General features: G+C 38.1%; 1 protein-coding gene across 1 annotated transcript in view; it reads right to left on the reverse strand.

Moving 5' to 3' along the window:
* Positions 1-18,058, reverse strand: part of alpha-Man-IIa (alpha-mannosidase 2) — a 355,439-nt gene that overhangs the window by 244,955 nt on the left and 92,426 nt on the right. The window contains exon 7 of the mRNA XM_067139236.2: positions 16,170-16,330. Coding sequence (XP_066995337.2) covers positions 16,170-16,330 — 161 coding nt within the window. The remainder of the gene's footprint in view (positions 1-16,169; positions 16,331-18,058) is intronic.

The raw sequence follows: 18,058 nt of genomic DNA on the forward strand, positions 1-18,058 counted from the left end.
GAAAAAAAGAAAAAATACATATAATAACAAAAATTATGGTTATGATCTTCTTGTCGTAATATGTGTGCGTGCGTGCGTAAGAAAAGGGACCACTTCTCGGTCAACAGTTCACGAAATAATTGTAAAAAAACACTCAAGGCAGTAAAATGTTGAATTTTCGCTTATGATACCTATGACAACAATGACTACTAAAACATGAGGTTCATTTAATACTAAGAAAATGGACCACTTTTTGCAATGTAAGGGAGGTTTCACGCATTTACTCGCTTGCGCTCATAGCTGTGTGAGCATAAGATGACTCAGATATCTTATGATAAATAAACACTAGCTGGGGACTTTCAATAAAGGTAATAGGTTTCATAAACATCCTGTCTGCTCCAAACATTTCCGATACCGATGCAGTCTTTCAGTGTATTTCATACTGTGGAGAATTGTGCGATGAATGCATTAGTACGAAACCAGCCAATGCCGACAGCTACTAAAAGAAAAATTTATGACAGGAAAGAAACTTACACAATTTATCACTTCAGAGGGCAGGAGGTGTGCCAGTCATTCTTTCAATTTGTATTCGCTTGTGGCTCTAAGAGGCTAAAAAAATTAAAGGAACAATTCAAGAAAAAAAGGGGGTGCAGCCTAAAAATTCACCGAAACGTATTAAAGATTTCTCAGATAAAATCTATTCCTTTTGATGATCGTAAACATACAGTCAACTTTATGAATAATTTCAGTGACTACAAAACGAAGAAGTGATCTCATGCTTCACCCAACCAGCATGTCTAAGAAGTACATTCATACATTATACTCTGACAGTTGTAAATCATTAGAGAGGATTTCTGTATTACTCTCGTCCTTGTAGCCCATCTGGTGTACATTTTTCAGTAACATAGTAGTTCAGAAACCCAAGACTGATCTTTGAATGACTTGTAGAAGCAATTAAACTGTAATAGGGAAACTGTCAATTATGGATGAGGAGGAAAAAAGAAATCTGATGGAGAAGGCTATACAACATCTTAATCATGTCCAAGCCGAGTGGAGTGCTTATAAAAACACCATAGACAATTGTAGACAACGGGAAACTCCATTGCCTCTTGGGCCACATAGCTGTAACACATACAAAGGCACAATGCATTATAGTTTTGATTTTGCCCAACAGGTGCACTTACCATATGATCTGCAATAAGTTGGGCCCATTTTCTTTCTTACAGGCTACAAAGTGGGTCTCTTTGGTGTAGCGTGTGAACCACTTAACAAATTTGTTTTTACATTATTCCAGAAGCTTGTATTACAGATAAAGGAGTAAATACTGTCTTATCTCTTGTACATCACTTCTTGGAAAAATTTTCAGTAGGTGAGGAGCATTTAGAATTCCATGCTGATAACTGTGCTGGGCAAAATAAAAACATCTTAATGTGGTACCTCATGTGGAAACTTATGACAGGAAAGAACAGCAGTTGAAAAATTTCACTTTTGCCAGTGGGACACACATAATTTCAACCTGATTTGTATTTTGTTTGTTTCAAGAGAGTACTCCGGAAAGATGAAAGTGAAGTTATTGAAGATGTAATTAATGCCACCTGTAAAAGTTGTCAGGTTTCAAGCTAGCTATTATTCCTGTCACTGTTGGCACAGAATCTGGAAATGTAACAATTCCTACTTATGACTGGCAAAACAAGTTCTGTGCTGGAATGAAAAACGTTCCACAAATAACCCAGATACATCACTTTGTGTATATGAAAGAGCACCCTGGTGTAGTGTTGACAAAGAAATCCATAGTATCTGACAAAGTACCCTACACCATCCTTTCAGAAGATCCACCGCCTGGCTTCAGTGACCTTCCGCAAGTCATCAAACCTCAAGGAATTAGCAACAATAGACAGATGTATATCCATGAAGAAAATAGTCCCTTCATATCAGAAGATAAGAAAGATATACTATGTCCTGGTGTTACATCCTTCCCTGCTCCAACAATGCCACCACCACCTCAAGTGAAAATCTTACGGAGCCAGCTTCTGTTTCTAGTCTTCTGCCAATAATCATATCATCATGATCTTCTTCAAAAAGTGTACCGCCTAAAAATACCAGTAAGGCTCAAAAGAGAAAACCACCAACTCCGAGAAAATTCTCCCCAAAGAAGAGGTCTCGACTCACCTGAAGCTACTGTGGAGAGGCAGGACATCGGGACCAGATGGTGAAAGGGCATGTAATATACCCAAAGCGCAGGCTTCAGCATGAATAACTGATATTACTGTCTTATGCTGGCTGTGAGTAACGATCATTAAGGTATGTGATAATTGTTATAAAGTGCAGTAGTGTTACAATTAGTTGTCTTCAGTGACCTTCTGCAAGTCATAAAACCTCAGAGACTTAGCATCGATAGATAGATCTCCACAAAAAAAATAGACCGTAAATAATATATGTTGGTAATTTTCATTAAACAAATTCTATGTCAGAATACCAGTGAACATTAAAATGTAAACACCAGCATAACTTCCAAATAGTTTAGAAGTTATTTGCGTCGCATAGTATCAAATTTTTAAACAGCTCTACTGAAAAGTTATGAAATCTTATGTTGTAACATTACATGCTAATTTAAGGCCTTAATTTCATTCGGAGGCATTCAATTCAATTACATGATATTAGTTTCATATTGTGGAACATGGCAATACCTATATCTCAATACCCAACATGTGGTTCCTTTTCATATGCACACACACATATGATGTCTTTAAGATGACTTTAAGGTGCAGGCTGGAAAGAAACCGAGTTAGAAATGGCTGTGGAAGTAAGGAGAAATTGAAGGAACTTACTCGGAAATTGAATCTAGCAATGAAGTCAGCTAAAGATAACATGATGGCAAGCATAATTGGCAATCAAACAAATTTTAGTGAAAAATGGAAGAGTATGTATAGGTACGTTAAGGCAGAAACAGGTGCCAAGAAGGATATTCCAGGAATCATTAATAAACAAGAGAAGTGTGTATGCGAGGATCTTCAAAAGGCAGAAGTATTCAGTCAGCAGTATGTAAAGATTGTTGGTTACAAGGATAATGTCCAGATAGAGGAGGTGACTAATACTAAAGAAGTATTAAAATTTACTTAGTACAACAATGACATTTACAGTAAGATACAAAAGTTGAAAACTAGAAAAGCAGCTGGAATTGATAAGGTTTCAGGGGGTATACTAAAGACATTGGGTTGGGATATAGTACCATATCTGAAGTACCTATTTGATTATTGTTTGCATGAAGGAGCTATACCAAATTAATGGAGAGTTGCTATAGTAGCCCCTGTGTATAAAGGAAAGGGTGATAGACATAGGCCTAAAGCTAACATATACTTTTTTTTTTTGCAAGTTGCTTTACATCGCACCGACACAGACAGGTCTTATGGCGACGATGGGACAGGAAGGAGCTAGGAGTGGGAAGGAAGCGGCTGTGGCCTTAATTAGGTACAGCCCCAGCATTTGCCTGGTGTGAAAATGGGAAACCACGGAAAACCATCTTCAGGGCTGCCGACAGTGGGGTTCGAACCCACTATCTCTCGAATACTGGGCGCAATTAAGCAACTGCAGCTATTGAGCTCGGTAAGCTGAAAATTACAGGCCAGTCAGTTTGAGATGCATTGCATGTAAGCTTTGGGAAAGCATTCTTTCTGACTATACTAGACATGTTTGTGAAATTAATAACTGGTTTGTTAGAAGGCAGTTTGGGTTTAGGAACGGTTATTCCACTGAAGCTCAACTTGTAGGATTCCAGCAAGATATAGCAGATATCCTGGATTCAGGAGGTCAACTGGTCTGTATCGCAATTGACCTATCTAAGGCATTTGATAGGGTACATCATGGGAGACTACTGGCAAAAATGAGTACAATTATTGGTCTCGACAAAAGAGTGAGTGAATGGGTGGCTATGTTTATAGAAAATAGAACTCAGAGAATTAGAGTAGACGAAGCTTTATCTGTCCCTGTAATAATTAAGAGGGGAATTCCTCAAGGCAGTATTATTGGACATTTATATTTTCTTATATATATATCAATGATATGTTGAAAGAAGTGGAATCAGAGGTAAGGCTTTATTCTGTATGGAGTAATAAATAAGTTACAAGTCTGTGACCAACTGCAAAATGACCTCCATAATGTTGTTAGATGGACAGTAGGCAATAGTATGATGAAAAACGGGGTTAAAAGTCAGGTTGTGAGTTTCACAAACAGGAAAAGTCCTCTCAGTTTTAATTACTGCGTTGATGGGATGAAAGTTCCCTTTGGGGACGATTGTAAGTACCTAGGTCTTAATATAACGAAAGATCTTCATTGGGGTAATCACATAAATATAATTGCAAATAAAGGGTACAAAACTCTGCACATGGTTGTTAGGGTATTTAGGGGTTGTAGTAAGGATGTAAAGGAGAGGGCATATAAGTCTCTGGTAAGACTCCAACTAGAGTATGATAGTTCCAGTGTATGGGACCCTCACCAGGATTACTTGATTCAAGAACTTGAAAAAATCCAAAGAAAAGCAGCTTGATTTGTTCTGGGTGATTTCCGACAAAAGAGTAGGGTTACAAAAATGTTGCAAGGTTTGGGCTGGGAAGACTTGGGAGAAAGGAGACGAGCTGCTCGACTAAGTGGTATGTTATACATTTTCCGGCTAACTCATTCCTGGTTAGCAGCGTTTCGTCCCAGTGTGCTACATTTGGCATATTAGTTGGTAAATAGCACACCCACCAAGACGCATGGCTAGTGCATACCGTGAGGGCCATGCTGGCAACCAGGAATGGGTTAGATGGAAAATTTATATTGTCCAATAATGGATCAACTACACTGGTATATAAATTTACTCATTCGGGACAAATATTTCAGGTTCCCTATGGGAATCAACATCAGTGGAGGGATGGTGTGGAATGACATCAGTAGACGAATAAGTTTGAGTGGTGTCTTTAAAAGTAGGAAAGATCACAATATGAAGATAAAGTTGGAATTCAAGAGGACAAATTGGGGGAAATATTCGTTTATAGGAAGGGGAGTTAGGGATTGGGATAACTTACCAAGGGAGATGTTCAATAAATTTCCAATTTATTTGCAATCACTTAAGAAAAGGCTAGGAAAACAACAGACAGGGAATCTGCCACCTGGGTGACTGCCCTAAATGCAGATCAGTAGTGGTTGATTGATTGATTGATTGATTGATTGATTGATTGATTGATTGATTGATTGATTGATTGATTGATTGATTGATTGATTGATTGATTGATTAGCTTAGGACTTCAGGCAAAGAAGTAAACCTGGAAATGATAGCCAGAATTAGGAATGAATAAACATACAGAATATAAATTAAAAAGGAGAAAAATTATTTATGGTACTCACCTCTAATGTCTGATGTAGGAGCGCTGACTTGTTGGAGGAAGCAGGCAAGCCATGCAAACAAAAGAGTGGATAGGGAACAAGCACTGACTTCTTGTAGGAAGCAGGCAATGTAAACAAAGGAGTAGATAGGGGGAGGAGGGGAGGGTGATAAAGAAGGGAGTGGAGGGAGGGGGGAAGGAGAGAGGGTGTCTAAGGTGAGCCTGAAGGATGCAGAAAGAAAGACAGCTGCTGAGAGGAGAATTTAAGGAGATTATAAAAGAAAGAATTATTTTTATCTGAGACATGATTACAAAAAATAGGAATTAAAAAGTCAAATAAAACGTTTTATTTCTCTGAAATTTCTTTTAGATTGAAGTTAGGATTGAAAAACTGTTCTAGATGGATAAAACAAATTTTTGTAATATTGAGCAGGGGGCCTTTTTGTATAACTTTGAGAATTTTCATGTCTTGGTTGATATTAGTGAAATTATGGTTAGTATCACCCATGTGCTGTCCCATGGCCAAAAGTCTGTTATATTTCAGGGCATTAACATGCTCTAGGTATCTTGTATGGAAGCTCCTACCTGTTTGACCGACATAAGATGCGTTACAATTATTGCAATTAAAATTATTACAATTATCACAAAGTCGGTCAAACAGGTATGAGCTTCCATACAAGATACTTAGAGCTTTTTTTTTTTTTTTTTTTTTTTTTGCTAGTTGCTTTACATCGCACCGACACAGATATGTCTTATGGCGACGATGGGACAGGAAGGGGTTAGGAGTGGGAAGGAAGCGGCCGTGGCCTTAATTAAGGTACAGCCCCAGCATTTGCCTGGTGTGAAAATGGGAAACCATGGAAAACCATTTTCAGGGCTGCCGACAGTGGGATTCGAACCTACTATCTCCCGATTTCTTTTTTTTTTTTCGCTAGTGACTTTACGTCGCACTGACACAGATAGGTCTTATGGCAATGATGGGATAGGCAAGGCCTAGGAGTTGGAAGGAAGCGGCCGTGGCATTAATTAAGGTACAGCTCCAGCATTTGCCTGGTGTGAAAATAGGAAACCACGGAAAACCATCTCCAGGGCTGCCGACAGTGGGATTAGAACCCACTATCTCCCGGATGCAAGCTCACAGCCGTGCATCCCTAAACTTAGAGCATGTTAACGCCCTGATGTATAACAGATTTTCGGCCATGGGACAGCACATGGGTGATACTAACCATAAGTTTACTAATATCAACCAAGACATGAAAATTCTCAAAGTTATACAAAAAGGCCCTCTGCTCAATGTTATGGAAAATTGTTTTATCTATCTGGAACAGTTTTTCAATCCTAACTTCAATCTAAATTAAATTTCAGAGAAATCAAGCATTTTATTTGACCTTTTAATTCCTGTCTTTACTAATCATGTCTTAGTTAAAAAGAATTATTTCTTTTATAATTCCCTTAAAATCCCCACTCAGCAGCAGTCTTTCTTTCCAGATCCTTCTGCCCCACCTTAGACACCCCTTCTCTTCTTTGCCCCTACCCTCCCCCTCCCTTCTTCATCCCCTCCAATCCTCTCCCTATCTACTCCTTTGTTTACATTGCCTGCTTCCTACAAGAAGTCAGTGCTTGTTCCCTATCCACTCCTTTGTTTACATGGCTTTCCTGCTTTCTCCAGCGAGTCAGTGCTTGTTCTACATCAGACATTAGAGGTGAGTAACAAATAATTTTTCTCCTTTTAATTTCTTTTCTGTATGTTTATTCATTCCAAATTCTGGCTATCAATTCCAAATTTACTTCTTTGTCTGAGGTCCTAAGTGAACTTATAGACATCATACTGTATTATGACAAGAAGATCATAACCATAATTTTTGATATTATATAGTTATAATTATGCCTGCAACATTGTCTTTGTCTGGTATATACAAGGATTGCGGCAAAAGTCAAGGCAACTATTTTTTTCTTGTAGATATGTGAACGGATCACAAACATATATGTGTCGTGTGGAAGTTCTGCAGGCATAGTGCGTATGCAGAACAACAGATGGCTCTGTGATAGTTGGTAGTAGCGCAGCAAGGGCTGTGAAATCAGTCAGTTGGCGAGTGCCGTGCGAGATGGAAGTAACCCATGTTGAGCAGCGCGCTTACATCAAAATAGTCATTCTCCGAGGCGGAAATACGATGGAATGTCACAGTGAATTAGTGGAAGCCCTTGGGAATAATGCCCTACCATACCATACAGTAGTACGGTGGGTAGGAAAGTTTCAGCAAGGATGTGTGTCAACCGGTGATGAGCAACGTTCGGGGCAACCTGTCAGTGTGCGGACCTACGTGGCACGTGCCGTCATCGAGCAGCTCCTAGATAAAGACAGACGATGGATGCTACTGGAGTTACAGAGGGCAAGTGGCATCGAGAAACGCACCGTCCACAGGATATTGCGTAATGAGCTGCAAGTGCGCAAAATTGGATCGCAGTGGGTACCGCATGCACTGATGGAAGTTCAAAGGTGGGTGCGCTATGCAATATGCACCGACCACCTTGCACGCTGGCAACAGGACGGCGGTCAATTCTTGTCACGAAAATCGCCATTGATGAAGTTTGGGCCAGGGCAAACGCACCAGAACTGAAACATCAGTCCACAGAGTGGCGACACGCTGGATCACCAAGGAGGAAGAAGGTCCGTCAAAATCCTTCCCCAATTTAAATTGATGGTGATCGTCACACATGATGTCAGGGGTGTCATTGTTTGCCACTTTGTTCCACATGGCAGAACAGTGACCGCACAGTACTACAGGGACTTCCTGCTGCGTCAGGTACGATGTGGCGTTTGGGAGAAACGTCCGGATCTTGTGGACAGTGCAATAATTCTGCACGACAATGCAAAACCACATAAAGCAGACTGTGTAGGGCAGCTACTGTGACGCTGGGGATGGGAAGAATTGGAGCACCCACCGTACTCTCCTGACATTTCGCCCTGTGACTTTGATCTCATTCTAAAGATTAAGGAACCACTACGTGGTACGCATTTTGCAACACAAGAGGACATTACTAACGCTTTGTGCCAACAGGTGACCCGATTCACACATGGTGCGGCAAAGGCTGAGGCAGATGGTATTCAGTGTCTCCCACATCATTGGCAGCATGTGGTGTCAGTAGCAGGGGACTACTTTGAGGGTCTTTAGGCCCAGGTTTGTCATGTCAACTTTATGTGTACTGTGTTGTCATTCTTTTGCACTGGGAAGGCCATACTACCCTGTATACCACTGTAATAAGTTAGTGTGTTACGATATTTCAGTGCTATTCATTGTCCACACATGTAGTTAATACCTTGTCCTTTCGTCTGTATATGCCACATTTTCCAACCGGACTGGTATCTTCAAGAAAAAAATAGTTGCCATGACTTTTGCCCTAACCCTTGTATATGTTTTAGTTATCACATAATCTGTTTAATTTTATTTGGCTGAAGATGGCCACTAAGTGGCTGAAACTAGTCCCAAGACTGATGTAATATTATTTATTTAATATATTGCATTGAAATTTATTTCTTATAATTGCTCTTCAATACGGAACAAAAATGAAATTTATTGCTTATAATAATGTTAGCAAATCCTTGAAAATAATCCCATTCTTATGGGACCAACATTGAAGAAGTTCTCGAATGTGCTTCATAAAACTGTGTATTCAAACGTGATTTTTTCCTGTAAAGAAATTTAATCTAATTCTTATGCCATATAGAACTGCTTCTTAGTCGAGGTTTTTGACGCCAAAAGGAAGGTTTGGTTTTTTCTAAGCAAAATTTAGACAATTTGGAGTAAAGTTATTATCTGAACATTTAAAGAAAGTTATGTCTTTGCAAATTTTTTAAAATTTCATCCTTAAATTTAAGTAGGTGTTAGCCTTTTTGTATGCTGGGTTGGCAAGATCTTTACATGAAATTAAATTCATGTTAAAGCCCATATTGTCGACCTAATACAAATATTATGGTTCACTGAGGAAATTCCACCCTTACAATACTATGTTTATTTCATTCCTTTCAGAATAATGACATGAATAATGACATGAATGGATTAATGCTACATGTTTCATCTCTTAGAGACATCTTCAGCATTAAAAAGGAACAATCTCAAACAGCAAATATACACAAACATATTAAAATACACTAACATATTACTTAAGTAACATTTCTTAGTCTTGATGATGGTCTAGTCTTAAAGACTCTAGTCAAATGTGTCACTGTAGCTTATGAGACCTTGTTAATGAATGGTCTTCAAAACACTCTTATGAAACACTGATTTGTTGATAAATTATTGGTGATATTAATCTGTTCTGAAAATCCTTCAGATTAGTTCCAAAGATAAACTGATGAATGGAAACAATCAGACTTTGCTCTTCAACGCATGTACACCAGGGTGGCTGTTTATGGTTCCCACCATAGATTCTGCATCCTAAGAGGATATCACCAACCATCAGCTCATTGTTTGAGTGCTCTCTACGGTCAGATACACGAACAATATAATAATTTGTCTTGTCAGGCTAGTTTGATTCAATCAGGTCTTCTTCAATTTTCTTGCTTCTCTATTAACATTGGGCTTTCATCATTACAGGGTTGCATTGAACTGAGAGGCTATGCCCACCTAATAACTTTAGGGTAAATCAAATCACAGTTCCAACCATTATATTTACAGCATAAAAACTATGTTTCTACACACCAAGAAAGTTAAGAAGACGGCGCAGTTTAATAATTTTATTGTACACGAGTTTTTATCCAACAAATGGCTAACAATGTATATATGAAATGAACATTTTAACATTAAAGGACTGCATTCAACTTTAATTCCTCAATTTTAAGATCATATATGAACCCGACATTTACGAGTATATAGAATAATAGCCATTACGGAATTTGAAGACAACTCATCACTCAGAGATGAGATTTTATATTTTTGACTTACAAGGGTTTTCTTGTTATAAATTAGAGTTCTTAAACCTAGCATAATATAGATATTAAGGAGTTAAGTATAGCAATATGTTATTGTTGTTCATTTTTTATATTGCCAAGTTTTTTTCACTTACTATGCTGATGATGGTGTCTAAATGAACACTGAAACTAGTTCTGTAATAAAATATATGTTGTAAAAACCATCCAACAACATTGTATTTTGCATTGAAAAAGGTGGAACCTGCTAGATTTTAATAATTGTCAGGCTAGAGTAAATTCTTTAGCATTCTATGCAGATGAGAGAAATTTTGAATGATCTGTAATATTTTCATATACAATGTGTTTAATGAATATTTACTCATCTAGTAGGTAATGGCTTGTTTCGTCATTGATGGAGTTAGTAACAAAAACCTAAATTCAAGAATATCTCCATTTATCATATCTCGTACAGTAAAAATGATTGAAGATCAGATTTTCTATTATTTTTATGCATTCCTTTTGGATAAAACTAATATTTCAGAGATATCTGGAAGTCAGTGAAAAATATAATTATCGCAAAATCGCTTTCCTGTTTTGGCCCTCATAATATTGCTATGCGGCTATATACAAATGGAACAAACATAACCTGATACAAACCCAAGCTATCCCTGAACTTAAAAATGGAGTTTCAAGAAATTCTGCTAAAGAAGGACAGACAAAAATTGAGATGAATCTATTTTTGACTTCTGTATAGGTATACAGTACCTAGGCTTCCCTGCATTGAGTTTTAGCTGGAAAAGTACAGAATTTTCATGTTTTGTGTCATAAGTGGCACAAATCATAAACCACACCCCAAGTGTTCCGATTCTGAAAAAATCATAACCTATGATCTGAAAATTACTGCGTGAATTTTCTCCTTTGTGAATATTAACCAGAGGGATGAGCATAACAGATCTACAGTACAGTAAATATGCATGTATCTTATTGTTTTATTGTTGTCATTGTGTAAACAATGTATGTTAGTGCCATTTACATTAACACAGGCAAAGCCCCGCTGAGTGTGCTAAACCTCAGTTTCAGGTAAAATCCCATTTAAGATTTGGAAAAGAAAAACAGGAAAAAAAGTTGGGTACCTGAAAAACGCTAATTGGAGTTTTTCTGTATGAAGAAGGCTGCCAACGAAGCCACATGTGCTGTTCTTGGAACAACAAAGCCAGGACAATGGCAGATTGACAAAGATTTAAGGCTCAGGAGTGAGAAGTCAAAGATGCGGTTCACAGGAAGAAATAGCTGTATCATGAGTTTCTGGAGGACAAAACATACTACTGTTGGAACATGATATAGGCCTTTGGGCTTATGCCGTGTCAAGAAAATAAGGTCAATAAGTACGGGCCGTGAAAGCATCAATGGCAATACTGTTGGAACACTTACAAAACAGCCCACAGCAAAACAAATAAGATTATAGCCACGACAAAGACTGCTTGGTACGTAGACCTTAACGCGAAACGTTGATACCAGCAGACTCCATAGCCTGAACCAAAGATAGATAGATAGATAGATAGATAGATAGATAGACAGACAGACAGACAGACAGACAGACAGACAGACAGACAGACAGACAGACAGACAGACAGACAGATATATAGATAGATAGATAGATAGATAGATAGATAGATAGATAGATAGATAAATAAATAAATAAATACATGAGCGGGTCATTAACAGATTAGTCAAATCCAGATACCATAAAATGGAGGATATCCAACGCATCTACATCATTAATGATAAAAGGTCCGTAATTAATGACTGAAAGAAAGTGCAAGGATGCTGGGAAAGTTACTTCAAGAAGATCTCAACAAAAGAATTCATGCAACATCCAATCTCAATTGGCACTACCATCAAGTGACCCATCACACCTGTCGACATTGCCACAGCCAAGGCTACTTTGAAAGGAAAAGCCACTGGTTCAGATCACATTGCAGCCGAGTTGTGGTGGGATGCAGCAGACTGGTTGACAAGATTTTTCAAACAAATGGTCAAAGAGGGACAAATGCCACACAACTGACAACAAAGCTTCACAGTGACCATCTACATAAAGAAGTCCTGCTGAGTGTGCCAATTACTACCCAGTTCGACTTCAAAACCATACTATGAAAATGTTTGAGTGCATTCTTGGCAAGCAGATTTGTGAGATTATCCAGCTGACCAAAAACCAAGCTGCATTTCTGAACAATTACAGAACAAGTAACACAATCCACATTGCACGGCTTTTAGCTGAGGAGCATCGTGAGAAGAACAAGCTGCTACATCCTACATTCATAGATCTTGAGAAGGCTATCAACTGAGCTCCGCGTGACCTCGTCTGGTTAGTACTCCCAACAGAGAGTACTGGAGTACCTTATCAACTAGGTACAGCCAGGCCCTGATTTCAAGTAGTCAGCGCCCTGGGCAAACCATCTTCAGCCACCTCCTCCCCCCCCCCCTCCCCCACGCTCGTTTTTCTGTTCCTCTGAAAAAGATAATTGTTTACAAATTAAAGATTACAGTTTTCAGGATTAAGAGTTTTAAAACAATATCAAAGGAAACGTTATTTAACTAACACTACTTGAGTTAGAATTATGAAACTTCGCACACTGATTTAAATGCATTATTCTTAGCTATAAGCATTAATCAGTTAATTTACACAAAATGATTTGAAAAATAATTTTCATACAAAGTACTTTCCCAGTTGACTGTGAATACAATAACCAATCTCTTAAAACAACGTCTCCATTAGGAAGAGTACTCATAACTCTTTCCCGCGGATTGCGTAGTAAAGCGTACTGGAGTCGCACATTGTCTCCCGCGGGTTGCGTAGTAAAGCGTACTAGACTTTCAAAACGACTTTCTCTGCCATCTGTCTGATAAACATATAACTTTTTGGAACCAGTGAATTCCCTACGCTTCCTAGATACCACTGGCATGCACGGAATCCTATAATAAAGTGTTCTTTTATACGTTTTCTTAGACAGAACAGACAGCTGACTGAATGTAAACACATTGCAGCAACATGGCTGCTCATAACAAGTTGAATGCGGAGGATATTTGTTACAAATTAGATCAATATGTTGACAAATGCAACGGTAGTGAGTTTGGAGTTGTAGGTATGATGATAAAAATGGTATAGGAAGCATTTGGGACAGGATATGAATCTGAGAGAAATGGAAATACGGCTCAGAACAGAAAATGTTCATTCAGGTACCTTCTCCGTTTAAAATATTAGGCCTACTTGTAAAAAACATAATAACAGTTTTAATTCTTCAGTTAATTCTGTTTCGGACTTTGAGCCTCTACTCAATTATATAATAGCCTATTCCAACTAATGTCAACTTATCTTCCAATCCCATTCAGTCAAAAATTGTTTATAGTTTGTATGTCCGAGAGGAAGCACGATTTGCTATCTAAATATCTTCATCCGACTGATCCCGAAAGTGAAATAAATTGGGAGATTTAGGGTGAATTCCTGCGTTCTCTACATTACCAAGAAAATAAGAGCCTCATCATGTCCAGTAATTTAGACTGACTTCAAGAACAAGCAATTTAACATTATGCACAATATTGGATGCTTCCTGATGTATCATTCTGAACAGGAAGGGAGGGGGGGAGGGTGCGTGTAATTCTGTGATCTCATTGTATCATTTTAGAATAACTATAGTGTATTTTCCATTGTTACAAAATTTGAAACTGATATCTTAAGTGGTTTTTACAGAATAAATTATTTAGTGAAGATACTCCACAACTATACCTGACAAGCAAATTATTACTCTAGGTTTCGCCCGACAGCGAGTCAAAGATATTCCGTGGGAAAGGGTTAAACATGTTTTGAGACAGTGTTCTTTTATCATCATTGTAAGTTCGCAGAGATTTCGAAAAATCCACCATTGCGTTTTTGTTTTGGACAATGTTTAATAATATTCTCAACAACTGAATTTAACTTTCGTTCCAAGTAGCAGGATCATCTATAAAATATGAATTAGGTAAGGTTATCTCAGGTTGTGATTGTGAAATAGTTCCAAACGGCTGCTGGACTACTTCAGGCTCACCGTTCAATTTAATACTAACACAGGGCTGATCAGTCTGTATATCTAAGCCTTGTAAGTCTTCTTGTGTAAAGTTAAATGGGACCGATGACGAAGTCGGAGGTTTTGTTACGTCATCTTGGCATTCCGATTCCGAGCTTGGAGTTGAACGAGTCAAAGTAAGGAACTTTCCCATTTTAGGCACTTTCTTAAGTACAGTAGTTCAAGTTCGTCACTCTGTTTTTTATCAGCGCGTTTTTCGTATTTAGTACCACTTAACTTTTTACTCTTGGTTAAATACTGAAAAACATGTAAGAATTACACGAGACATTGAGTTGGCTAGGTGAGGTTATCTGGCTGATGGTGAGCGGATGTAAACAACAATACGCACACAAACCGTCATGAGCCAATAACAGAGTTGCCAAGCCACCAATTACAACTGCCCACCCAACACCCGCACGAGTTAAGTAATACTTTCCTTAGTGTTTGTAGTTATTCATTTTTCTTCATAAAGTTTAAATATATAGATTAAATTCCGGTTTTAAAGTTAGAATAGTTTAAATGTTATATAGGCTAATAAAATAAGTGAAATAATTTGTGGAAAGTAAAATCAATTTGAGTGTAATGAATTTAAGACGTAATTCACGCAGGCCATAATTACTCGATCCGCCGGCCGCCGCCCCTCAAAGACTGGCGCCCTGGGCAAACGCCCAGTCCGCCCATTTGTAAATCGGGGCCTGGGTACAGCTGCTTTATCCAGAGCCAAGAAGTTATGTTTAAGCTGCTGCAGGAGCGCCTGATACTTCTGTGTCACAGACTGCATTCATCCATGTAATGGACAGTGTTACAGCAGACCTACACTGACCTTTACATTGGACCATTCTTTACACTGACATGTTAGCTGCAAAAAAAAAAAATCTTGAACTGCAAATCTAGGAATGGAATGATCGATTGTGATGCTTGTTGTTTAAAGGAGCCTAAGATCTAGGTCATCAGCCCCTGGAATGATCGACTAGGTCAGCATGGACTGAGGCGGAATATATGACATCAGATCCAAAAGAAATGGGAACAATCCAAATTGATGGCAAAGATCTGTCCTGAATGAGAAAATTTAAGCATCTGGGGCCTTTGATCACTGATGATGGCTGACTTATTGAAGAGGTAAACTCAAGAATTCATGCTGCATGGATGAAGTGGCGAATGACGACAGGTGTGATTGATTATAAACAAAGAAGAATTACGTCATCTCATGGACTGCACAATTGATGCTGTGATTAAAGGCAAAGGTTACCCAACTACGTGCTTACACTGTCATTGCCTTTCAAATACATAAATGGGAACCATATAAGCATATTATAAGCATAATTTCCTATGAATATTCAATTTGTAACATAGTAATTAGGGACATGTAATTTATTCCACATTTGTCTCCAGTGGAATTCCGAATTTCTATTGCAGCGCAAGTGCTTTTTACAGAATAATGAACACGCTGTATAAGCATACTGTAAGTCTATACTCAGTTTACACTTTTATAACCATTGGATTTTAGAATATGCTGACTTATACTACAAAGTGAACTTACTTTGAAGAAGAATTATTTCATGTTCTCATTGCCTTTAGAGCCATTTACACTACATGAATATATGTAGTATGAGAGCTGGGAATAGGAAAAATTTCTTATAGGCTTCCAGAATTATGGCCACCAGCGTAGTTATGAACATGGAGATTGTTTTGTATGTGAGATTGTTTTGTATGCAAGTTTATTTCATTACTAAGAAGAGGAATGTGATTTAAAACAACGGATGAATAAATTTCCCATGGATATTCAATTTACAACATAGTAATTAGGGATGTATAACTTACCCCACATTTGTCTCCAACGGAATTCCAAATTTCTATTGCGGGCTAAGTGCTTTTTCACAGAATAATGAACACGCTGTATAACAAGATTCTCAAGACCCATTCGTTTTAAAAGAAAAGCCATAGAAGGAGTGTGTCCAAACGGATCAATTGACCAGCTATTACTGGAAATAATTAAAATAATTAATATGACTGTACTTGGTGGAATCTTGTAAATAAAAATACAACAACATTTTAAAAATCCAATATTAACAAATACCTTACAGCATGGCATTTCTAAACACAATTGTTACATAACAATATGTATCACACTTATCACTAGGGGGCGGATTTCTATGGCCTAAAAATGTATGAAATATGTATGCACTTATGACCTGAAAAACATAAAAATATGACCTATAAAATTCAAAATATGACTTAATGAATAGCATCTACGTTATATAGAAGCACTTTTATTACGATTGCTACAGGCTGCAATTAATTTAGAGTTTAAAAAATGTTTAATTCTTCGAAATCTTTAACCCAAAATCAACTAAAATGATGAATATTTCATGAACTCGTTAAGGTTACACTGCATACTCCTAGGCAAGGACGGACTCTGTGGAAGACATAAACACTACAGTTAATTTCACTGTTCAATATTCAATCAGTTTTAATTTATACACAAAACATATGTTATTTGAATGAAACATTCATACCTGATCTAGTCTCCATTATCAGAATTGTTGCAATTTATGACCACATTCATCTTAAGATTGTTGAATGAGAATCCCCTCCTGTTGTCGCTGAGTATCGTCTTGTAGCGAGAAAAACTTCTTTCGACATCACATGATGTAACGGGAGCGTACTTGAATAGAGTTAAATCACTTAGAGAAAATTCCTGGAAATCTGCAGATGAAGGGTTTCCACAAAGAATGTCACTTATTCCACGCAGGTACACAAGTCCACTACTTTTTTCCAGTATATTTTCTAATTTTCTACACACCCTAGATGCTATTGTTCCTTTCGCATGCTTTAATTCCTGTTCAATGCACTTTAGAACATCCAGTGCATCGCTTAGTTCTGCACCTGAAACTTCCAGTTGCGTGATTGCTCCAGATAAAGAATTAAAATTGGACTTTATGTAAGCCAGGTCCGCTTTTAATGTACTGCTTGAAAATAAATCTTGAGTGGTTTTTATGGAGGACGATTCTGCACGATCAAAAGACTTCACAATCTTCTCCACGACATCTAAGTTGTTGCAATAGTACACTGCGGCATCAAGCCAAGTCCCCCATCGCGTTATAACTGGCTTGGGAGGTAGGGGTAGTGAAGGTGCTTCTTCTTGAAATTTCTGAACGCGAAGCGGAGCTTTGACAAACACTTTCTTACAGTTCGATATTAATTTATTAACTTCAGGGTAGCTACTTCTAACTTCTTCAGCTGCCCTATGCAAGGCATGTGCAAGATATGTCACATGTATCATTTTCGGGTATAGCATTTTAAGTCCCTTGGCTGCCTTCACCATATATGGAGCACCGTCAGTTACAAATAGAAAAACGTGCTCTCTCTTTGCCCCGTTTGGCCACAACAGATTCATTGAATTGTCGAAGAGAACTGCAATGGTGGAATGGTTTGTCTTCTCTAGCACTTCACATGTCAGGAGGAATGTATCTCTAGGCCGGTCTTCCTTCAGCGTGCCAACGATCACATTTGCTACATATCTTCCATCCACATCTGTGGTCTCGTCTATTGAAACCCATATCTTACTGTCTCCCACGCCACGCCTTATTATATCCAACATCTCTTCATAACAAGGGGTCAGATAGTCCTTTCTGAGAGTAGATTTGTTGGGAACAGGATGCTTTGTATATTTTTCAAGAAACTGTCTGAAACTTCGGCTGTTAAGTTTC

This window comes from Anabrus simplex, chromosome 2 (assembly GCF_040414725.1).
Source record: "Anabrus simplex isolate iqAnaSimp1 chromosome 2, ASM4041472v1, whole genome shotgun sequence".
Taxonomy (NCBI): domain Eukaryota; kingdom Metazoa; phylum Arthropoda; class Insecta; order Orthoptera; family Tettigoniidae; genus Anabrus; species Anabrus simplex.